This window comes from Toxoplasma gondii, chromosome VIII (assembly GCF_000006565.2).
Source record: "Toxoplasma gondii ME49 chromosome VIII, whole genome shotgun sequence".
In the NCBI taxonomy this organism is placed as follows: Eukaryota; Apicomplexa; class Conoidasida; order Eucoccidiorida; family Sarcocystidae; genus Toxoplasma; species Toxoplasma gondii.
In genome coordinates this window covers 103100-126132 of record NC_031476.1, presented here as the reverse complement: position 1 = coordinate 126132, position 23033 = coordinate 103100, and the positions used below count along the sequence as shown (strand labels likewise).

The 23033-nt window shown below is 55.7% G+C and overlaps 4 protein-coding genes across 4 annotated transcripts; 2 read left to right on the top strand and 2 right to left on the bottom strand.

The window, feature by feature from the left end:
* Positions 1–1680: 1680 nt before the first annotated feature.
* TGME49_229260 (hypothetical protein) lies at positions 1681–12180 on the top strand (the record flags this gene model as incomplete). The annotated part of the gene is made up of 1 exon (XM_002367829.1): positions 1681–12180. One exon carries the CDS (start codon positions 1681–1683, stop codon positions 12061–12063), a length of 10383 nt encoding a protein of 3460 aa, XP_002367870.1. The 3' UTR covers positions 12064–12180.
* A 2691-nt stretch (positions 12181–14871) lies between these two features.
* Positions 14872–16932, top strand: RPL28 (ribosomal protein RPL28). The gene is made up of 2 exons (XM_002367828.2): positions 14872–15479; positions 16551–16932. The coding sequence occupies exons 1-2, from the start codon at positions 15256–15258 to the stop codon at positions 16714–16716; spliced, it is 390 nt and encodes a 129-aa protein (XP_002367869.1). The 5' UTR covers positions 14872–15255; the 3' UTR covers positions 16717–16932.
* A 778-nt stretch (positions 16933–17710) lies between these two features.
* Positions 17711–18523, bottom strand: TGME49_229240 (hypothetical protein; the record flags this gene model as incomplete). The annotated part of the gene is made up of 1 exon (XM_002367827.1): positions 17711–18523. One exon carries the CDS (start codon positions 18521–18523, stop codon positions 17711–17713), a length of 813 nt encoding a protein of 270 aa, XP_002367868.1.
* Positions 18524–20720: 2197 nt separating this feature from the next.
* On the bottom strand, positions 20721–21701 carry TGME49_229230 (hypothetical protein; the record flags this gene model as incomplete). Its single annotated transcript, XM_002367826.2, has 1 exon — positions 20721–21701. Exon 1 carries the CDS (start codon positions 21666–21668, stop codon positions 20721–20723), a length of 948 nt encoding a protein of 315 aa, XP_002367867.1. The 5' UTR covers positions 21669–21701.
* Positions 21702–23033: the final 1332 nt, after the last annotated feature.

The following is a 23033-nucleotide window of genomic DNA, read 5'->3' as shown; positions in this document are numbered from 1 at the left end:
AGGAGTCCACCATTCAGGTGGGAATTCGACACTGTCCGAAGATGAATTACAAGTCTGCGTCATAATCATACATTCAGATACAGTGTGCTGGACGGTTCACAGAACCAGCTGGTCAACAGGAGCCCAGCACTACTCATCGCTTCTAAACAGGTACCTCTTGTCGGATTGTGACTAAGGACAGCTACGCTACTCCTCAGATAGTAGTCGTTTTATTCCTCGACGCCCGTACCGCCCGCTATCTTGCATTTCCAGAATATATTCGACTGTGCGGAAAATAACGAAACTTGGTCTCGCACCCAAACACTTAGTGTGCTACTTGTGAAACTTGGGACCCTGCATTCGGACAATGAGAGTGCGAGCTGCCTTTCGTGCGAGTAAGGTACACTCGATAAACATCGGACAAGACAACTCTGCTTTTCGTCCCTGCAATCCTTCCGTTTGGCATTCCCTGCGAAGATTCGCTGCCAGGCCTGCTGCGGAGTGGTGAGGTGTCCCTACAGCTAATCGTTTCTTCGTAATGGCGTCATAGACTGATACGCCATTTTCCGAGTTTCCCGATGCTGCTTATTTTGGCTATTTGGAGAGTCGTGGACGCCTCGTGTTGGTATTTCTTCAAGAAAGCGCATTTGAGTTCCCCTTCCGCTGTTCGTCTTGTGGTAAACCCGTGTAAAACCTGTGAGCCATTCGAAAGGTGGCTTGTTGCAGTGCGCAGAGAAGCGCGGTTGTAGGCAGATATGCCACATGGTTTCCAGAGGAACTGCTTTCGAGGCAACTTTTCAACGCATTGGCCTTATCTCTTACTCGCCTCTGTTCGCTCCCGCTCATCAGCACCTTCGCCCCCAAACCCCTTTTTTCCAGCCTGTCTTTTGTCTTGCAGCCTGCGCAAAATTTCTGGCTGTCGCGTGTCTTCGCTCGTAGGAGGGTAACTGTTGCCGCGCACGTGTGGAGGGTGGGCGCCAATCAAGGGAGGTGAGCCTAGCGCGCGCGGCGCAATCTTTTTCTTTATGTCCGCGCTCACGTGCTAAAGGAACTTTTCACATACAATTCCACCTGCCCAGTTTTCGTTCATGCTGCAGGACAGAAAGCCTGTTTTCTGCGAATGCGTCACCGCGCCTCCCAGGGTTTCGTTTGTGCACCGGCCCGGGTGGCTACCTCTCTCGCGTTGTCTAGTCAAAAAACACGCGGGCGCAGAATCCACGAGCGTACTGTCTTTGCGTCAACCGACTCTCTGAGAGTTCCCCTGCTGATTTTTTTTCAGACCCATCCCATCTACCCCTGGACTCAACCGCGCGCGCCTTCGTTTCCGAGTCCCGGACGATGAACCCGCCCTTTGCAGCATGCTTGACAGTGTCGGTCTTCCATGCGCATCTCTTTTTTGGGTCACTACCGTCACCTGGGAGGGGGGGCAGAAGGGAACACCAAAGAAGGCACGAGATCCGCGCCAGTGACTTTTCTGGGTTGACACACATTCTTTCCACGAGCCCCCGAGCCTCTTCTCGAGAGCAAACTGCGTTGAGTTTCTTCTTCGACCCGTCTCTCGGCCCTCCAACTCCTCCCAGTCGCCTGCGCCTAACTCCGAGTTAGCTGACCCTCTTTCTCCGAGGCAGGTCTCCTGCTCTCCACCGTCTTTCGCTTCTTTCTCGGTTGTTTTCTGCCTCCGCGTTAACTTCTTTTTCTGGAATGCTGAACGAGCGCTCAGGATCGGGCGCTGCGCTCGACAGCGCTGGAGGGGCGGAGTCCACTTCGCAAGAGCCGGCGAGTCCGTCCCCGTCTGGGGTTATTCGAAGCAACTCAGGCGACACTGTGGAGAAGAACTGGGAGTCGAACACACATGAAGAGCAGCCTTCGTTCCAGGCTGCCGCGGCAACTTGTGTCGTTCCAGACCACAACGGAGCACCGACTGCCGACCACGAGTATTGCCCCGGCGAGACGCTGTTGGACAGCGCCGCCGCCTCAGAGTCTGCTTCCGCAGCTGTCGAGTTTGCGGCGTCCCAACTTGCAGACCCTCAGGACGCTTTGCCGGACCCTTCGTCTGCCTCTGTTCGAGCTCAAGAGATGTCCCCTGGGTCAGAAGCGATTCAGATTGGAAGCCAAAGCTCCGCTGCGTTTGCTTCGCCTGCAGAAAGCCCCTCCAGTTCCCCGCGACGCTCCGCGTTCGCTTCACCCTCTGCTCACTCCTGTCAGGGGGGCGCGTCTTTTGAATCAGAGGCTCAACTCTCACCACCACCGTTTCGAGTAGACTCCGCAGAGGCACGCGAGAGAACGCCCCATCTCGCCAGCAGCCGGGTGTCTGCGCTCGACGCCAGTATCGCTTCTCCCTCTGGTTCGCTTCCTCGCGCTTCTGAGCCTCTTCAAGACCCTGCATGCGATCGCGACTCGGACGTACACTCGCTGATCTCTGTCGCGGCGCCTTCGGCTCCCTGCGACGCTGCAGGGGGGACCGGGCCTTCTCCCGAGTACTTTGATATCTACACTCCCGCCGGCGCTTCAAGACACGAAGAAGGCACCTCGCTTTCTCGTGGACCCGACTCTGTCCCCACTTCTCAGCGGGGTTCTCTTGTCTCCTCGTTCTCAGCTGGGGCGGCGCGGACCGGCGCGTCTCGCAGTTCTCTGACTTCCGTCTCCTCAGGCAAACTAGACCCGTCTCCTGTTTTCAAAGACCCAGTTCGCCAGTCACTCTCGTCTGTCTCTGACGTCTCCGACACCGCCGCGGTCTTCCTGAGTCACTTGCAGAGGGAGGGCGGCGAAAGAGAAGACTCAGCCGCCTCGGGAAGACACTCTTCGTGTAGATACGGCCAGGACCGAAGGACTCCAGGCGAAAAGCTGGCGCAGACCTCGCGCCTCGCCTCCTGCGAGGGCAGCCTCCTTCAGCCGCTCCCGGGTGCGGCTTCAGACGCCGCAGCGACCGCGGGGACAATCGTCCTCGCCCAGAAGGCCGAGATTACCGCCTTTTTGGCGCGGAACAGACAAGACACGACAAGCCAGGAAGGGAGTGGAGACAACGTGAAAGATGGCCCGTTTTCGCAGCTCTTGGCGGAGGCAGATGCAGAGCTGCGCGTTGAGACACTCGAAGAAACCGAGTTGCTGGAGTCAGACGTGACCTTGGCACAGGGGGAGGAGAGTCACCACCAAAGCCTCGTACGGCAAGCGTACAATCTTTTGTACGGGAATCAAACGTCGAGCAGCGAGGATGTCTCTGACGGGTCCACCATCCGAGGCAGGAGACAGTCCGTCCCTGGGTTCTTCGGCTCGCAGGCCTCAGTCAGACTCCCCGTGGCGCGCCCGCGCGAGGCCTCTCTACCGCGAGCACGACGCGGAGGAGCTTTCTCGCCATCCAGGGTAGACTGGAAAACCTTTTTATCAATGTCTCTCCGGGACGAGACAGAGACAGGCCTCTCCAGCCTCTTCGACAACGCGTTGGGGCGCTTTGACGCCCGCGAGAACTCGGCCCCAGAGACAGACAAGTTGTCAGGCGCTGACGGGGTCGACGCCGCCCAGGGGAAAAGAGACACTGTTCTTCTCTGCGACGAAGTCCAAGACATCATCGACGGGCTCTCTGGTCCTCAAAACGCGAGTGCAGACGCGGATCAGCGTTTCAGAGGAGTTGAGAAAACTGACAACAACGCGGCCTCGCTGCTCTCGGAGGAGGTGCGAAGTCTGAAGTCTCTCGGGTATGGACAGATCGCCTACTCCAGAGAAGAGTTCTCCTACGGCGAGGCGTCGCTCCAGAGTCCAGATCGCGACCTGCGACTCGCTGTGGGGTTTGTCGCCCCACATCTTCCTTCGCCTGCAGGGCCTGCCGTTTTTTCGGGTGCCTCCGGACAGACACTGCCGCCAGCGACCGAGGAGAGGGGATCCGAGGCTCTGAGTCCTGCTCTCCGAGAGCGCAGGGGTCTGATCCAAGGCGTTCCTGCGTCCGGAACTTTCTCAACTTCCCGCCCTCGGCCCTGTGCTATTGGCTCTTGGACGAGTGTCGTGCCTGCTCCGGTCTTCTTCCCTCCAGCGAGCGACATCGGACCCTCCGCCTCTGCCTCTCTGCTGCCTCGTCTTCTTCCTTCTCCCGCTTCTTCGTGTGCCACGGGCGCCCCCACGACTAAAGCTTCCCAATTTGTGCTTCCTTCTCCCTCTTCCTCTGCCCGCCCCGCCGAGGCTCTGGCGAGAGTCTATGGCGCGTCGCTCTCTCCCTTCAAAGGCGAGGTCAGGCCCGCGTCGCCGGCCTCGCTGAGTTCCTCCGAGTCGACCCAGAGCGACCCCTGCGTCTGGGGCGCATGCGCCGACAGCTCCGGCGCCCTGTTTATGAGTGAAGAGGAGACAGCGCAGCTGTGGAGAGAGGCCCAGTTCAGCAATGCGCTGTTGGACTATGTGTCGGCGGTTTTCAGACGAATGGTGGAGTTCCGCGAACTCCTCGCCTCGCAGTCTGGGCGTGGACCCGGCGCCTTGTCTGCGGAGGAAGGGGATCTTGTTGGAGAGAAGGAAATCGCAGATTTCTGGATGACCTACGCGCCTCTCCAGCGAGAGCCGTACCTCCACGGAGTGGAGCCGCGCGCAACTTCTGCCTCGCCTGGCCCCGCTGTCGAGCTCCACCTGGACGCCGGGCGCCTCGCCAGGGTGCTTGCGGGTCCCGAGGGCCTCCTCGACCTCGTCCGCTTCACGCGCCTCCTCGCTCTGGTCGACGGGGACATTCCCCACAGCCTGCAAAGTGCGGCGGGGCTCCTGCGTCTCCGCCTGATTTTCCTTTTTTTCTCGGACCTCCCAAACGTCCGGGGCACCCTCGGCGAGCTCCCGCATACAGCCGCGAACGACAAGCAAGAGCGAAGGCGACTCGTCCAGTGGCGCGAGTGGAACTGGCAAGGCTTCAGGCACACGCTGCTTCACACCCCCGCGGTTACCCAAGGCGGAGTCGCGGCTTGTCCGGAGTCTCTGCGAGCAGCTCTGGCCACTCTGGGAAAGCCCGGACACTCCGTGGCGACTTTTGCGGACTTCCACGCCTTGGTTGCCGGCCTGATTGTTCGCGGAACCTCGCGTCTTTTCCGTATCAATCTCTTCTCCATGCAAGAAGGCCCTGAAGGCCTCCTCCGTGTCCCGAGGTTCCCGCTCGACAGTCTCCCCTACCCCCCCCTCATCGTGCGCAGGCGCGTCCTCTGCTGCACTGTCCCCACTTGCCCCTGCCAGTGGGGCGGGCCTTGCGCGACCGCGACCACAGTCGAGGCCCAGGAAACAGGAGACGCTCTGAAGGTGGTGGCACGGGGATCTGTTTCTTGGGTCACAAAGCCTCATGCTGGCGAAACGTCACCGGAAACCGTGTTGCAAGTCAAGTCTCTCGGCCTCCCTACTCCCGCTCAGAGTGTACCGACTGTCGCTGCTGTCTCGCCCTCGGCGCAGGGCTCCTATCTTCGCCTGGTTGGCGGCGCCTTCCCGCCGGTGGCTCCCCCCTCGAAATCGGAGGAAGCTCTGCCCCACAGCCTTCCTGGAGCCCCCGCCTCTCCGCTCTACATTGCGGACCCTGCTCAGGTGTCTCCTCAGACTCCTGGTGCCCCCGAGGAGATCGGACCGAAGGCTCTGGGGACGCTGCGAGTCGCGCCCTCGGCGAGTCTCACGCGGCCTGCTGTCTCCATGGCTTCGAAACTTCCAGTCAGAGTCGCGGGCGCGACCTCTGTTGGCGTGCGACCGAGTTTCGTTTCTCCTATGTCCGGTCGCGATGGCGGTCAGCAACAGCTGGCCGGTGGGACGCCTCTCCACCCTGCTTTCTACTCTTCCAGGGGCATCTCTGGGCCGCTGGAGAGCGAACGAGAGGGCAAAGAGACTGTGCCGGTTTTGCTGCATGCGCCGAATCTTCTCCTGCCTTTTCCCTCTCAGCCCGTTCAATCGGGTGTCCCCGCCTCTTCCCTCATGCATCCTCAGTCTCTGCCCTTCGCCTGTGGTCGCCCCTCGGGGACTCCAGAAGGCCTCGCATCGCCTGCCGTTCCTGGGCAAGCCTCGAATCCGGGGCTCGCGTACGCTGGCGAGGTTTCACCGACGTGTGTTCTCTCCCATCAGGCCATCAAGAAGGAAGATTCAAGGGCAGACGCGGTCTCGGTTTTTCCTGCCCCAGCAGGCCCGGTCCAGGAGACAAGAGTTCCGTTCCTAATTCAAAACCACTACACTCCCCTCTCGTGGAGGGGCCTCTCTTCCCCGGCGGGTGTTCTCCCTGGTGTGTCAGACTCGGAAATTCGCCCACAACTGCAGTACCTTCCGCCACAGCCTAAAGTCTCCTTTTTCTCACCTTCTCCAGTTGCGAGTTCTCACACTGTGAGAAGTGACAGTCGGCCGTTGGGCTCTGCAGCCGCGGCCGGAGAGGGCGCAGCGGAACTTCAGGGCCTTCCGGCGCGGGCGCGAGTCGTTGCCGAAGTTTCCTATGAGGCCCGGCACAAGGATCTCTTCGATCGGATACCGCTTATGGCGACGGACTTCGCAAATCTCCCCGTCCTCGACGTTCGCCAGATAGGCGGCGAAGAGAGCGACGGCTTGTTGAGACAGGCCAGGGCAGCAGAGGCGGTCGACGCCCGAGGCCTGCAGGAGGCGGGACTCCTCGGAAAACAGATAAGACATGCACATCGAGAAAGCAACCCCAGCTCGCGGCCTCCTTTGCATGTTCCTGTCTCGTCTCCTTCTTCCTTCGCGTCTTCTTCTTTTTCTTCTTTCGTCATCCCAGGTCGAGTGGCAAATCCAGACATCGGAGGTGCCCGGCGTCTGCCGGCTGCCGTCGGGAGCCTCGTGATTGCCGCGGGTCCGGTCCCGCCCCCCATCTCGCGTTCGTCGTTTCTTGTTCCTTCGCTCCTACCGCAGCCGAGAGGCCACAGTGAACGGCGCGTGTCTTCCTGCGCCCCGCCACTCGCGGAGGGCCTCTCTGTCGCAGAGGCAGAGCCGGGAGCCGGAAGAAGCCGCAGTCGGAACACAGAGCGCTGTCTCCGGCGCTCAGAGACACCCGCTGTGGAGAGGTCGGAGGGGCTCTCTGTCGCAGAGAACGCCCGAAAGGGTGCGAACGGACTCTCCCGCTTCTCTGCTTCCCGAGATGTCCTCAACTGCGACGCCCGCTCCTTCACCCCGCCTTCGTGCTCGGATGGCGGACCACTTGCCCCGCCGTGTTTAGCCTCTCCGGAGGCGCATTCGCCGGTGCATGCACATCGCCCTCGAGCCATCTGGATGCGGGAGGAGAGGAGAAGAATCGAACAGGAGGAAGCCCATCCGCTGGCTTTGCCGCACATGCGGTCCCCAGAAGCCGGAGACGCCCGGCGACGCTCGGAGCGTCCACAAGAGAAGGCTCGCGAGAGACTCTCCGACCCTCACCAGGCTGGCGAGAGCGAAGGGACGACGGCGGATGAGGCGGCACCGGAAGCTCGCGCCGCCACAACGCTCACTTCAAATCCTGTGGCGATTCTGTCGAACGAAGAAGTCGAGGGCTTGCAGCGCGGCCTCCGTTTGGCAAGTTTCGAGAGGTACTGCGTTCTCCAGCGGCTGGCTCAGACTGCGGACGGACGTGGAGAGACATCCGAAGTCAGTGGAGAGAAGACGCCCCCGGCTGAGCCGCTGTTTGTCCAGTACGAACTGAGCCGCGTGGAGCGCGACTTCGCGGAGGCGATCTTCGCGCCGTTCCTCTACACGTTCTGCTTCCTCCTCGAGAAACAAGCCAAGCGTCAGTCGCAAGCGCCGCCCTCGCCAAACACCGGCGCGGCGCCGGTCTCGCCGCTGGGGGCCCTTCGCGTGTTGCAAGATACGTTTTCTCTCCTGACGAAACGCGACATGTTCTGCTCTTCTTCGCTCGTCTGCAAAGACGCTCTGGACCTTGCGGCCGAGGTCGCATGCGTCCTCTGTCCGGCGCCCTTCAGACCCGGCAGAGTCATCGCCTTCGTCTGCTGTCTCCACTGGCTGCGAGAGCGCGGCCTCCACCTGCGGCGCCTCCAGGAAGGCCCTCAGGCACCGGAAGAGGCGTTCGACTGCTACAGCCTCCTGCCCCTTCTGCCCTTTTCCGTCGGAGACCGCTTGGAGCCCAACGAGGTCGCACACGTCGTGGGACCCTCCATCCGGGCGATCATGGGCCAGATGGAGACAGGTTTCAACGCTCTTCTCTCTGGCGAGCGCGAGAGAGAAGACACCGAACGGGAGCCTCGTCCGGCGCGGCCCGCCGAAGGCAACGCCAACGCCGCAGAGAGCGCCGCGAGTCACCCCGGGGGCGAGAGCCGGGAGTCTCAGGAACCGCAGGCAGACGCTGCGTCGGTTGGAGGTCCGGAGCCAGAGCCCACAGGTGTGAACGGATTCAGCAAAGCTACCAGTTTGTCGAAGGAAGAGGAACTCGAGAGGAGAATGGCAACGCGAACCACTGCGGGAGATGCTCGAGGATGGAGTTGCGTGAGCTTCCAATCTGTGTCGGCTTCTAACGTCGGGGATTTTGGCGTTGCATGCGATGAAGGCTCACACTCTTCCACTTCTCAGCAAGTGTCTGGCTATCCATTGGAAAATCCAGTCTTTCCTCTCCCGGGAAAAGAGGACCCTGACTCTGTCGCCTCGGTCGCGTCGGGCCTCATCGCGCTTCCTCCAGGTGGGGCTCGAGCCCCCATGCGCATGCAGAAGAACGGGGCACTCGCGGCCGCGACTCGCGCAGCCTTCTCAGCGGGAGGCGCGACTCTGCGGGTGTTGCCCAAGACCCTGCAGAGCGCGGGAGAGAAGGACGGAGACAGGAGCCTCGGCGTCTCCCTTTCGAGCGCTGAGAGCTTGCAAGAGCCGCGACCGCGGTCGAGAGGAGGCGAGCCGACTTTCACAGGCGCGACAGCTCTGGGCGCAGTTTGTGCGTCTGAACAAACCGCGGGGTGCGGACTCTCCGAGGTTCCGAAGGAGAGAGAATTCGAGTTGAAGGACCTGGGAGAAGGGAGACCCAGCTTCGCTGGAGGCCCCGGAGACAGCGACGGGAGACCTGCGCGAGACGCCTTCTCGAGTCGGGGCAGAAGGGGTCACCTGCCCACGCCGAAGCCTGTTCTCCCGGATCTCGGTGTACAAACAGCCTTGGGCGAACGCGGATGCTATTCGGGCAAGGCGGGGCCCCGAGTGTCGAGTGCGACTCGCAGCGTTTCGAGCGAGAGTTTTGTGGCGGCCGCTGCGGTGCAACCAGACGGCCGGACTTGGGGTCCACACTTGGAGCATCCTTCCCGACGGCAAGGACCCTCAACTCCCTTCGAAGTTCTTCCTGAACTCCACCCTTCCGACAGGCTCCCGCGAAGCCGTCGCCCGACGGTCGTTGCTTCGCAAACGCTGAGTGTGCCGACCCCCGCGACCGCAGGTGTCTCTCCTGGCTGTCACCCCAGTCTGCCTCCATCTGAGGCGCGTCACGGTCTTTTCCCCGAGGGCCCCGAAGGAGACAGAGGAGACTTTAGGTCGCGCTGCTTCGCGGCTGGCGAGAACGAAGAGGAGGACTTCTCAGCTGATGTGGGGTTTCCGAGTGGCGGGGACGAGGTGCATCTCCCGCGGCACATGCATCCGCCTCTGACGGGAGCAAGGCCCTCGCGCTCTTTGCTCTCGGACTCTCTGGGGTCTCTCGTCGAGGACATCGTCACAACGCCTCCACTCGTTTTCTCGGGATTTACGACTCCGCGGGAAGCCTGTCCGGAGCAGGCGAGACTCAAGGAGGAGGCGAGGCGTAGGGTGAAATTAAGCAACGTTCCACCTCCTCCCACACCTGCTGAGGCGAAACAAACGAGCTTTCTGTCCCCAGAGACAGAGGGCCAGGCCCACCGCGGCGCGGCGCTCTTCTCGCCTCCGACCGTCGTCGCTGCCGTTGCCGGGGTCTCCTCGGATCTCGGGGCCTCGAGAAAGCTTCCGGCGGAGCCGCAGCGCAGTTCGTTGCCTCTGAGGCGGTCTCCGAGCCTCGTGTTCCCGGTGTCTCCTCGTGCAGAGGCCGGCGCGCCTGTCTATCCGTCCGTGACGGAAAAGCAGACAGGTGGGTACCGAGGCGAGAACGATCCCGCGGGGGCTGTGGGTCTCGAGTGGAGGCAGCAACAGGGGCCTTTTGAGGGCAAAAAGACACAGGCGGGGAGTCCTGAGGGAGACTCGACTTCTTCCCGGATTGTCTCACCTCTGGAAGAGCTGTTGATGGCCGGGAGAGAGACATTCTTCTCACCTGCGGCGCCCCCCACAGACGCCGCACCCGAGAGTCAAGTTCCAGGCTTCGAGGGCGGACAGCTCAGCAAGCGAGAAGGGCCAGAGAGTGGGCGAGGCGATTTGAATTTGTCGCCTCCTTGTTCTCCCTCGGCTCTGTCCAACAGCTTGGCGGAGTTCTTCATCGGACGGAAACGATCAACGCATGCAGACTGCTCGCCTGCGTCCCCACCCCGGCCGTTCTCGCCGCCCTTCTGCGACCCAGGCATCCGAGATGGAGACGCAAACGACCTCAGCAAAGACGCAAGCCTTCCGCATTCCTTCTCTTCTCTTCAGAAGCTGTCGGAGGCGGACCTGCTGGAGCTGAATGAGAGCCGCGCTGACTGGAGCGCAGAGGCAAGCCGGCCGCGCGACGGTCTGTCCACCCCACTGGGTGACTCTGAGAAGAAGAACGCAGAAGCTGCGAGATCTCTCACGTCTCCGACACTGGCCGCCGCGCCTTTCAGCCTCCTCCTCTCTCGACACGGTTCGCGTCCTCTCTCGACGAATCGCCTCAGTTCGTCCTGCTCTTCTCTCGAGGCTCTGTCGGACCTGCCATCATCCGGCCGCGTCTCTCTCTCCTCGTCTGTCCGGCAGCATTCCGAGATCGCGGGATCCAAACCCCGAGAGCTTGATGCGCGCCCAATTGAGAACTCCGCGGGAGGAACTGGATGCGAAGGATCTGTCTCTGCAGAGACACCCGAGGCGCCGCGTCGCACGAGTTATCTTGAGGGAGAAGAAGAGCCTGTCTCTTCTTTTTGCGAGACCCGATCCGAGCGTCTTTCAGGCAGCCAGAAGGCGCTGGAGGCAGGGCCAGGAGCCATCGAAGACGCGGCTGTGGCCATCGCGCATGCAGCGGCCGCGCGGGCCTTCAGAGCTGCTCAGGAGAACGAAACTGCTCAGTGTTTGGAGGCAGGTCGCATGGCCGTTGCGGTTGCCGCCGCCGCGGCTGCGGCGGGAGGCACGCGCCGCTTGGAGAAACGCGAGTCGTCGCTGGGAGTCCCGAGGAGACAGTCTTCGTCAGGCCTCTCTGCGAGCCGAGGGGACAGCCGAGAAGAGCAGGAGGGAGGGCGACGACGCATGCAAGAGACGCCGTCGTTCTGGAAGAGACGCGGCCTCGCTGCTGCCTTTGCAGCCGCAGCCGTCGCCGAGGCCCGAGCGGAGAGAAGGACCCAGGAGGAGAAAAGAGCGAAGAGAGACGATGTCCGGAGTCGAAGAGAAGTAGCAGATCTCGAACGCGAAGTCTCCCGAGAAGCTTCCGAGGAAGTCACGACAGCTGTCGCAAGCGCCAACCTCAGTGTCGGTTTGGGAGGTTCCAACGGGGCGCAGGCTCGCTGTGGCGCGCGCCGGAGCTCTGCATGCGACGAGCCAGGGAAGAATGAGGTTCTTAGACACACCGCGAATGGACGGAACGGCGAGAGGGGGGACAAACGCGTCGGTCACCCCCAGTCTTCTCGGTCTCACTCGTCGCTTCTTTCGGGACTCGCAGATGAAGGAGATGGAGAGAAGGCTTGCGCCGCAGAGTTTCCGGATGCCTTCGACGGCAACGGGGGGGAAGCCTCCAGGGAGCTTGCCGATTTGGCTGTCGAGACACCCGAGGGCAAGAGAAGAGAAGAACCTGAGAAAGCGTTCCGGAGGGGCTCTGGGTCGAGTGGAGAAGCTCACAGAGGAAGCAGCTGGGAAGAGGGAGAGGAAAATGGTGATCCGCATTTCGGCAGACACTCGAGAAACTGGACTGCCTCGGCAGATGACGCCCGTGAGGGCGAGGACTCTGCTTCGCTCGAGCAAGTGCAGGGTCCTCAGCCGGCCTCTCTTGAAGGCTGCGAAGCAAGGTCCGATAGCGAATATGAGAACGCCTACAGAAACGGCGTTCCTGCCTCTCTTGCAAATGAAATCTAAGAGGTGCGAAGCGCGAAAAGAGCGAAGGGAAACATGGCCTACGAGTTTATCTTTCTTATGCAGATCGGTTCGAGGCCGGATGCGGCGGTCCATTTCCGTGTCTGTCTCGGCTTGTGAAGAAGATCGCGTTGCTTGTTTTGGATGAGTTCCGGCTGCATGCGCGGCCAACGGACGCTGTAGGGACCAAGCTTAGCTACGCAGTTTGTGTCGAGCTGTCGCACAGAGCGCTGCACGATCTCTCGCCTGTTCGCACTCGAGAAAGTGGAAAAGAATAGAGCAATACGCTTCCTGTCTGCGCCGCCAGAGCGGGCTGTCTGTCCCGGTGTCCCCTCTGAGAGAAGGCAAAAAACAGTCGATGGCCGGCGACCCTGCAAGTCAACTACAGTGTGGTAGAAGGGAACAGCAAAAGGGGGGAAGTTTGACATTGTTTTGCATTCGTGATGCGCAAAGACTCGCTGGTGTACAGACAGACCAAGGGTCTCTCTTCTGTAGACTGCGTTTTTTGAGGTTATACTTTCGGTGCCTTCTATTTCTTTCGGTCAACTGTCGCGAAAAACACCCCCCGAAGCATTGAAGAAACTGTAAAAGTTCTTGAGAGGATCCCTGCTACACTTTATCCAGCGGAATACCGATGTTTATGATGTTTATGTCAACTGCCTTTTCTGGGGAGTACACACTTCGAACTGGGCTCCCGGTTTAGATCTTTTGACGAGTCGTGTGGTGGAGACTAGTTTACAGGCACCTGTTTTAATATGTAGTTTCTATGGAAGCTGGAAGACAGAATCGGTATTAAGCACTCAGAAACAAGTCTCACGATACAGTGTAGGAACAGGTGGCACGGAAGTTGAAATTCCATAAGCTGCATCGGCACACATCCGGAACTCGGCAGAACTCAGTTCCATGCTTTGTCTGCGAAAGTCCACCGGCTGCAGCAGAGGTATGCTTGAATCTTCGGAGAAACAACCTGCAAGAATAAAAGTAGCGCCATTCGCTTAGAAATTTACATTCCCTACATAAAGACGTGAACCCCTGCACCGTCGCTGTCAATCAACTGACGGTGGAGGTGGATCTTTGCCTACACGATCAAAGTCCATCGTCAGCTCGAACATGGAGCATAAATGAGAAGATGTGACTGTACACGCATACCAGTATACGTATATATGTATGAATGTGTACGGATGTGTTTGTAAGTGGTGATATAGTGCATTCGCAGCGGTGGTCTTTGAGATCTGCTTTATTTTGAAAATCGGGAAAGTCAAGACAGAGGAGAGATCAGCATGGTGGAGATCTCTTTCGGACGAGAGATATTCTCGCTTCTCTTGTTTCCTCAAAGACGGATGTAAGTCGCTTTCCTAGAGTTTCTCTTGTTTTCTGCACCATTCATGATAGACCTCCGTGTCAGAAGGCTGACGGTGCTTGGACAACGCTGTAAAGCTCTACTTGGTTTTCCTGACATACGGCTGCTTCCAAGATCCGCTGAGGCTTTTATTATGTGCAGAAATGCGCCGAGGGGTGTCGAGGCTTGGATGCGTGTCTTCCAACATCTTTATGAGGTTGAGTGATATTATATTCTCTAGTTTCCACCTTTTCGTAGTTCCACTGACATTGTTGTACTTCGTTTCTCTCCAGCTGCGCAAACAACAGAGTGTTTGTTCATAATGTTATTGCGGTTTTGGCGTGCTTGTCTCTTTTTTAGGTGAGGGAGGAACTTCCGCATAAGAGATTCTTGCCCTTTGTCTATACTGAAGTAAAAACCGTGCAATGACAGCGACCGCGGGCCATATATTGCTTAGTACGAATACTGGCCTTTTTTTTCCAAGTATACGCTGGTCACCACTAAACCCAGTGCACTCAACATGGTGGTTATTTTAAGCACAATAGATCTTGGATCCAATCAATACATTCTTCACGATCTACGCCAGCAGATTGAGGCCCCTTCTGTCTGAAACACACTTCCCTTCTCGCCAGTGACATGATCTCAAGTGCCCGAAGCCATGTGGCCTACCTATTATAAAAAACGGGGCGTTACACCAGAAACCTGCTAGTGACAAATATTGTTAGATTATATTACGTTAGCAGCCCTCGGATTGCCATAAGGCCCCGATTATCGATTGCTCCCAATCGAGCGTACGGTACCTTCCAGAATCAACTACAGTGATAGCAAGAAACTGTTCAGAACGGTTCTCGCGACAAGAGTGTACGGTGCGTTGTTCTTTCTTGCCTTGTTTTTTACTGGCAATCCTTGGCACCCTAATGTAGCTCGCGTGACCACCACCACCCGATATCCCGCTAAATAGTTTATCCAATTTTTGTTTCAGAATCCGTACTGCCGTTGCAACATGGCAGCTCGATACTATGTCTGCACCAGTGGTTCGCGGTCCAGAACTGGACAACTCAGATCGAATCAGCAGAGACATTAGAGTACCCAAGGGACTGAATACGACTGCAGTTGTGAGGTGCAGGCACCAGCGGCTAGAGCTTTGTACCCTGAACGCGAGTTGTGACAGCTCGCAAAACGAAGGAATCGTAAGGAAACCTGCAAAACGCAGACAACCTGTTTTTTTCTGCTCCTTGGTTTGAGCAAAGCGTGGTCAGGGTAACCAAACTAAGCAACTCTTGAACCGCAGCTTATACACTGCTGAGCTATGTAGAGCCTTCTAGGAGCAGCGTGGAGCAAGTGAACCAAGGAAGCTGCGTGCTGGCGTAGGACACTCAACTGTCCTGAAACGCAACGCATGCCCTGCGCAGCCAGCCTACCGGGCTGAGGCAGATTCAAAGGGTGGCGCCAAACTCGCCTGAAGGAAGCCATCTTTGCCTTTGAATCCGAACACCTTATTCACCGTTTCCCTCTCAAACGACGCAGACTGAAATTTTCCAACGCGTGCGGTGTTTTGCTCAGTCTTGGTGCAGAAATATCTGGGAAAGGTCTCTCAGCTGTCGAGACTGGATTTCTTGCATGCACTTCGCCTTCCCTCGCGCTGTGGGGGTGAATCGCGAGGGGCGGCGGGCGAGAGAGGCCCGTCGACACTGGCGGCTCTGGGTAATTGTGCCTTCTCCGTCGGCGGGATTGCGTTTCACACGCTCCGACTGCCTCCTTAACTTTTTTCACTGTGCCTACTGTGTCTCTCTGCTTCTTTGGCGAGGTCGATCCTCCCCCAGCTGGAACAGCACAGGAATCCGAACCTTGGGAAAATGGTGTCCTCCGAGCTTCTGTGGCAGTGTGTTCGCCGCAACCACTGCTTCATCCGGAAATTCAACGGAATCACGTTGTCCGCGGAGCGCATGAACTTGACGAACAAGAACACGCTGAAGTACTCCGGAATCGCCCACAAGCAACCCCTGGGTCTGAACCGCCACGGAGCCAACAACGGCTGCATCGCTCTCGTCACCGTGCAGAAGTGCTCCCGCGCCATGAGGTAAATGCAGCCTTTCGTGATGGAAAAGTGGAGAAAGATGAACTGTTTGCAAAGCGAAAACTCGGGTACATCGGGACTTGACGACACGGGAGATCCGCTAGCCTCGTTTTTCAACCGCATGCGTGGGGCTACGCGGGAGAGTCGAACGGCCGAATTACTGATTCACGTTCACTCAAAACGACAGCAATCTTGCTGGGATAGAACACATGGAAAAATAAAGAACATCTGCCCGTTTTCCGTACTTGAATGTTCGCGTGAAGCCCGGAGAGCGACTGACTCAAACGGCGCGTACGCAGCGAAGATATCGTTGTGGTTAGGCACTCAACGAAACTTGTGCCAAATCAGTCTTTATTCGATGTGTATGGGAAGGGGATTGTACAGAGAGCTACTTGATGTCGCAGTATTGTGTGTGATTAATGGGGATTCCGTCATACTGGTGTAGAAAACTGCGTGTTCTCGTATCTGCGGCTTTCTCCCGGCATTGATATCGCGATTCAATCTGCCACGTAGGCTCCATTGTGGTTCATTCCGTGCGCATACATCCACATGCCTCTGTCCTTTTTGTAGCTTACATTTAGAGGAATAGATTCTACATAGGTGTAGACACGAATTGACTGGGAGGAATTGGGGCTTGAGCGCGAGGGTCTCGCGTCCATTGTTGTGATAGAGTCACTCGTGACATGTGAAAACAAAGCCGAGGCTTTCATGAAGTGCCTCTACAGGTGCACTTTTTATTTTCAGAGGACAGGCTTTTGGTGGAAAAGCAGTGCCGAGTTTTTTACTGTGTGAAGGACGCGGATCTGGATTTCTTCCGCTCCGACAACGATCGTGCGGGTGGCGGTGTGGCGTTGATCAGCCTGCCCGCCCCCCCCCCCCCCCCCGCCCCGCTGTTTGTTGAGATGAAACGAGATCTGATTTTTAAAGCACACGAATGACGACGGATGCCCACTTTTGTGCCGTTGGCATTATTAACCGTAGGGGTTCTGTAAACGGACACTGCGACACAGAGGTGTCTCTTCTTTGTTCCGCATTGCACACTCTTGTGGCGTTTTTGCTGCTGCTTCCGTGCAGGAAGCCGACCAGGGCTGTCCAGGTTCGCAAGTTCAAGAAGAGCAAGAAAGAGATGTCTAAGGTCATGAAGGCTGTCGCAGAGAGACGCCCGGATCTGCTGAAGGTTGCGAACAAGAAGATGAAGAAGTTGATCCGCACTGGCAACTCCTCCAACAAGAAGGAGTAAACGTCAGTCAAAGAAAGTCGTGTTGCCTCAAAGTCGCGCGGCTCCTGACCTTCCGTGAGGATGTCAGTAGTGTGTGTGACGAAGCAGAAGCAAACTCTGTCATTTTCTTCTCTTCTACTTGTTCTGTTTAAAAGACTCGGAACTCTCGACGGCCGTGTTGTAATCCGTGTGTGAGAAACGATCGCTCGCTACGAGAGGGTACGGGGTGCTTTGTACACTCGACAGCTGAAATACAGAGGATCGCGGAGAATTGTATTTCATCTGTCTCGGCAGCTATGTGTGCGTAGCTCCCACCTCTCTGCGCGGACGATGTTTTGTGCGCTCTGAAGAGGTCCAAGCGAAATCTGGCGAGACACGTGCTCTGTAACACGAATTACTAACAAGAGAAACCTCCAGTGTACCTTACAGAAAAGGATATCGCTTTCCATGTTAATTTTAGGGAATTACGTAGTGAACTCTGAGGTACACAGACCACGGCTCCACGGTGGCTCTTTCTGGATATCTCTAGATCCAACCGAGGACCTGCGAGTGCACCAAAGCCTGACAATTCAGCACGGATGCGGGTCGCATTGGGTAGATATACGTGACAACTCAACAGCAGAACTGTGGTTCGACAGATTTTAATGTTGAGTCGCTGAACTTCAGTTTCGACTCTTGGCAATGGACACCAACAGGTTCAGTCGTTGCGTCGCACGAAGTGGCAATAACGCTGATTTGGCAAAAATCGATTGAGTCCTCGTGTAGTTGGAAAACACATGCGCCAAAAATAGCTGCTGTCAGCTGACGTTGCTTCTACCGAGCCGCAGGGCTTCTGTTTCCGCGTCTGCACCAGTTTCCCCAGTCGTTTGGAGGGGTGACTGTTATGCATATACATGCACGATAGGAACAACTGTGAACATCCTTGCATCGGACGACGAATTGTATGAAGCCGCTACAGACAAGTGACTTGCGAGAAGGAGTCGACGTGTCGGTTGCTATCTTTTTTTCGTTGGTTTTAGTGGATGAGCCATGCAGTTCCGAGGACCACCATCAAAGTTCCACTGAGAACAGCCCGGGCACTCGACCCCGAGTGCACGACTACAGTGATCGTCTTTAGTGAATCTTCCATTTCGATCTGTGTAGACAGGTTTTTTCTGTTCTGGCTCGCTTGTTGGAGCTGTTTTTGGGTGTCGTTACTGGGACGTCCTTTCCGTAGCAGCGACGAAACACTTGAGCGGTTCTCTGCTTCGTAGACCTGCGAGCTCTCCTTGCGACTCTGCATTTGTTTGTTGAACGAGGCGAGTCCTGTACGGCTTCGTACGCTCGTTCCGTTTCCTTCTGGAACCTTGAGGATGATGCAAAATGAGACCCTGTCTTCCACGTGCTCGGCGGCTGGGCTTGTAAATGTGTAGGTTGAATCTAGGACGCTCCGCACTCGTGCGACTTGGGAAGACCAGTACGTGTAACCTGCTGGAACTTTCGGGTACATGGTACTGTATGGCACCTTTTTTGTAACATTACATTTTTTGGTGTCCGCCGAGTAGCTGTATGCCTCTTCAGCGAAGGAAGCTGGGTCGATAATGGCTTTTCTTGTTTTATCGATGATCTTGAGCTTCTTGGTCGCTTCCAGAAACACCTCGTGCCGCTCATCTTCAGCAATCCCGACTTGGGGAATTGTGACAGTGAAGTGTGCATTTGCTGTACTCCCGCCCTCAGTGTCACGCTGGAAAGCCGAGTTGGCCTCGCACGTTAAATTTCCGAGAACAGCCACGACAATCAAAAGGAGGGAAGGGGCCATGCCTAAAGGTGCCAGCTGAGGGGACGCCATTTTGCGTAGCGTTTGCTAAGGTCCACGCTCAACAGCTTCCTCTTCTTTCGTTGGGTGTTTTCATTTACGCTGAGGCAGGCGTGGTCAGACGCCAATCATAAATTCCGAGAGAGAGTACAAATCCAGACCCGGTGTTGCTGTTCTAGAGCTGACAATTTCGAAAGATCAACTTAGAGGTTCAAATCAGCATGCTGGCGGGGCCGCTGTTACAAGTGCTGACTCAAACAAAGTAGCCACTGCAGGAATCTTCTGACGTGTGGGGCAACTGCGGTGCTCGGAATCGCATAGCTATTCTGCATTCAAAATGGAAATCGGGTGCACCCAAAAATGTGTTGGTGTGGAAGACGCTAGTCAAGTATTTCACTCAGGTAGATTTTACGAGAATTCTCAGGTGATCCTAAGAGGTATCCAAGAGCAGAACTTCACACCGCTGGTACACAGCCACAGCGTTTTTGCCACGGTGTATCCTGTTTTCAGTTATGTGAGATGCCGAGAAATTGACCGCCATACAGTTCTCTTCACTTTTGCTTTCTCTCATACTAGATTGGCCCAACCCTCTGTACGAATGTGCTTGTGCCCCTTCGTCGAGGCCTGATATCTAAACTCAACTAGATCTCCAACAAGCCATTCTTTTCTGTGATGTAGTTGGCATGCATTACATTGGCGAACAGTGCCCTGAATAGTACGATGTATTCCTGCGGACCCGATGAGACAAAAGAGCGACAACATGCGGTTGAAGGCACCGTAGGCACTGATACACGCCTCAATCTCCTCATATAATGTGTCAGCGAGCTCGCCCGAATATCTAATCATTACACTCCACACACGAAGTCCGGGAAACAAGATAATGAATCTTCTTCGTTCCTGGAATGTTGCCGACTAGCAGCGCCACTAACACCGAATTTTGTGTGAGTCCTTGCTTTCTGTTCCACACCGTGTACCAATGTTTGCAGCCATAATAATCTCTCTGGCGTCGCACTAGGCCGTCATTGAGGGTCGTAGGATATGCACTACGACTTCACCAGTTTAGGTTCAGTTGTTTCAACTGAGACATCATGTCTAGCAGTAATCTTAAAGTAAGGTCACTTGCGTCGGCCAGTAAACTCGACTTCGCGTTGCTGTGATTCAGCTGCCAAGAAGAACCACGGGCATTTCTCATTTGAATGTCGTATCACATGAAAGAGTTTTGGTCGTTGTTGGCACTTGTAAAACGTCGATACGTGAGGCAATAATTCCCTGGTGACATTCAAAAACGAATCTTTCCTTTGCGTAGTCTTCCGAGTTCAAACACAACGGGCGTGTTGTAAGATAAGTAAAAGCACACGTGCTTTGCCATTGATGACGCAGAGACACACGCCAAACAAACTGGTGCGCTTTGTTTATACTATATCGCCTCCTGAGTGTTTAGAACTGGAACTGCCAACGTAGAGTCAAACGCTGGCATTCGGGACTGTGGCAGCGCCTGCCCCTCTGCCTGCGCCGATATCGGGTAATCTCTTGTTTCTAACCTCTAAAATGTCGCGTACTGAGGCAAGCAAGGCACGATGACTGCTCGCTCGTGCGTGGCGGTGGTCCCTGCCTTCCTCAACACTGTTCCTAAACAGGACCATTTCGGGTGTTAACGTCTGAAGCTTTCGTTCATTTGCCATCCCAATCTTCCACCTACAGCTGCCACCGTGATGCTCTTCAAAATCTGCGGATTTGACCTGGCTTCTTAGCATTGTCAGCCAGGAAACTATGTCGGTATGTTCGCAGAGATTTCCAGCTAAATACCTATGATGCAGCCAGTTCCAGAAAGCCTTTAGACGGCACTCTTCTTCGTCACACTCTCGACCGTTGCACAAAACGAATGGGAACTAAATTGTTTCTTCTAGTGCGTCACCTGCGCAGGTGACACGTAGAACTACAATGGCTAAGCTGTAACACCCGCGAAACTGTCCAACGTTACCACGGGAGACACTGCCGCTTCTTTAGCTGCAAACGCGGCTAATTTGAGAACACCGCAGCCACGCAAGAAAGCCTGCTTCTCAGGTAGCTGTCCTGACACGAAATGGTGACTCTGTTACGCAGGTGCGATAGTACATCCGGATTGTAGCTACAGGATCCTGGATGCCTGATCCTCTGACGCCCAAAGACTGGATTTCTCCGATTTTTCGCCTCGAGGAGGTATACTAACAGGGTAGTCTACCGCCGCGATTTACGCACTGTGGGCGCCTCTTAATTTATGATCTTTCCTTTTGCCGCGGATAGAATGAACGACTAGAGTTGTCATGTGGCCGTGTAGCTCAGAATCGAGTTCGTCTGCCTCGACAGCTCGCAGGCGACGAAACATGTAGGCGCGTTCCTCGTCGTTGATGATGGCAAAAACGGTGTCCTCGGATTCATTTTCATCTGGATCTTCGTCGAAGGCAAAGTCTGGATGAAGCCTTCTCTGTGGTGCTTCTTCAGTCTTTTCGATGGTGTGTTTGGCAACGGTGTGAGGGCTTTTTTGCTCTTCTGTAGTCCCTTTCCTCGATAGCGAAGATTTACCCTGCAGTGAAATCTTCGAGATGTCCGCAGAACCGTACGAATGTTCTACGACGGTACCACCAGGTCCATGTACATCGGACTGGGGTAGCTCGGAGGACACTTCCCCCACTTCAGAGGAGGAAGGGGGAATAACGAATATGAAACAGAAGTCCGGAACGGTTTCATCCGACGAAGGGCTTGTGAACCTGTACCTGGTGGGCACTGGCGTGTGATTCCCTTTGCTCGGATTGCCGTTGTCTACATTAGGATGTGAAGCCGCACTCTTCTTGTTCCAAAAGACATGGTTCTTATCGATATCTAGGTAAATTTCAACGTAGTTGACGGGCTGAGATACATCACACTTCCCGTTTATAAACCGGAAGGCTTGCGAGGAATACGTCGTTGGATAAATCATTGCACCACCTGTCTTATCAATCAAATCAAATGCGTCTCCACTATGCAACCACACGTCTTCCCGAAAGCTTCTCGTTTCTTGTCGCGAATTCAGCACTACTGTTACAGCGGCTGAAACTGTGTCTGAACCTTGTACGAGACCGTCAACTGCTACCAATAGTGCGCAGAGAACCCATAGCGCCAGTCTGGCTAACCTGAATTTTAGTGGGCAAAGAAATGCCATTTTCCGGCAGTGTGACACAGTTAAGACGGACGGTCAACTGTAACTAGCGGCGTTGATTAAACTACGAACGATAAATGAGATGCGCAAGAAGCTTCCAAAGCTGGAAGCGCGTTGCCCCCAGCGCGACTTGAGTGGGTGGCGGTTACCGAATGGCACGGTAAAACCTGCATCCTTCTATAAGACTCAAAGCGGTGACTCAGTCTCGGTACGGTGATAGCTGTGGCCTGTACATGCTACAAGAAAACCGATTGCAAAGTACTGATGTTCTGTGTGTCTGCCTTAAACACGGATCCCGCTACGTTCTTTCTTCCACTTTTATTCACCTCATCGAACTAGACTCTCAGGTGATGGCGGTCGAATCCCCTCATATTCCAAGAGAACCTGAGTGAACCATAGGGCTTTGACACAGTGACAACTGTATAGTTCACGGGTTCGTTAAAATTTGTAGACTTATATCCATGGCGTTGATGATTACTATCGGATAGAACAGCGCCAGCGCACGTTCGAGGGTCAGGAAGCAGGCGTGAATGAAGATGGTATTCCTCATTCCTCGACCAAACAGTTCACACGAAGGATACTTGGTTAACCGAGTGACAGCAAGAGCCATTCATTAAGAATCTGCTGCCACCAACTTCTGTTCGAGGAAATTCGCATGAAATTTGGAAAGGTCGGTGAGAACCGTTAAAAATGGTAACTAATTCTCATCTACCCATTCGCTATGTAGATGTTTTCTTGTTTCACCGAGAAGAGCCTCACACTTCACGTGTGTTGAAAGGGACACGCCACTGCGACATTTTTGTTTCGAGTGGCTAGTTAACAAGAACATTAACAAGAACATCTACACGAGAACAACAGCTTCCAAGAGATTAGGGGAGACGACGTTCGAATCAAAACGGCTAAACACACCGTGAGAACACCTAATACATCTATGAGTCTATTTTGGGCACACCTTGTCTCGTATCGGTGTGCTTTAAATCTCTCGGGATCTTTCAGATCCTAAACTTCCGAGACACACTATCTTTGCGTAACGTCTCTCATCGACGCGACCGTGGTCGATCATCCGCCGTGTTGGGTTTCCCGAGTGTTGCCTGTCATTGTCGAGACAGGGCCCGCGGGAATTTGTACGGCCTTCGTCTAGATCATTTCGGTAGAGGAACGACCACTCGAAAATTTATCTTCCCGGGGTCTGGCAGCGGGTGACCCTGGATATCCTGTGTTTTACAGGAACAGGCGATATTGAACGATGAAGCCATTAAGATATTTTCGTGTCGATCAGTGACTAGAGACGAGCTGCAACGGACAATCTGACGAGGTTGATTGTATAGAGTGCCGCACAAATGAGATAGTGCCGCCAGTGAACGCGAG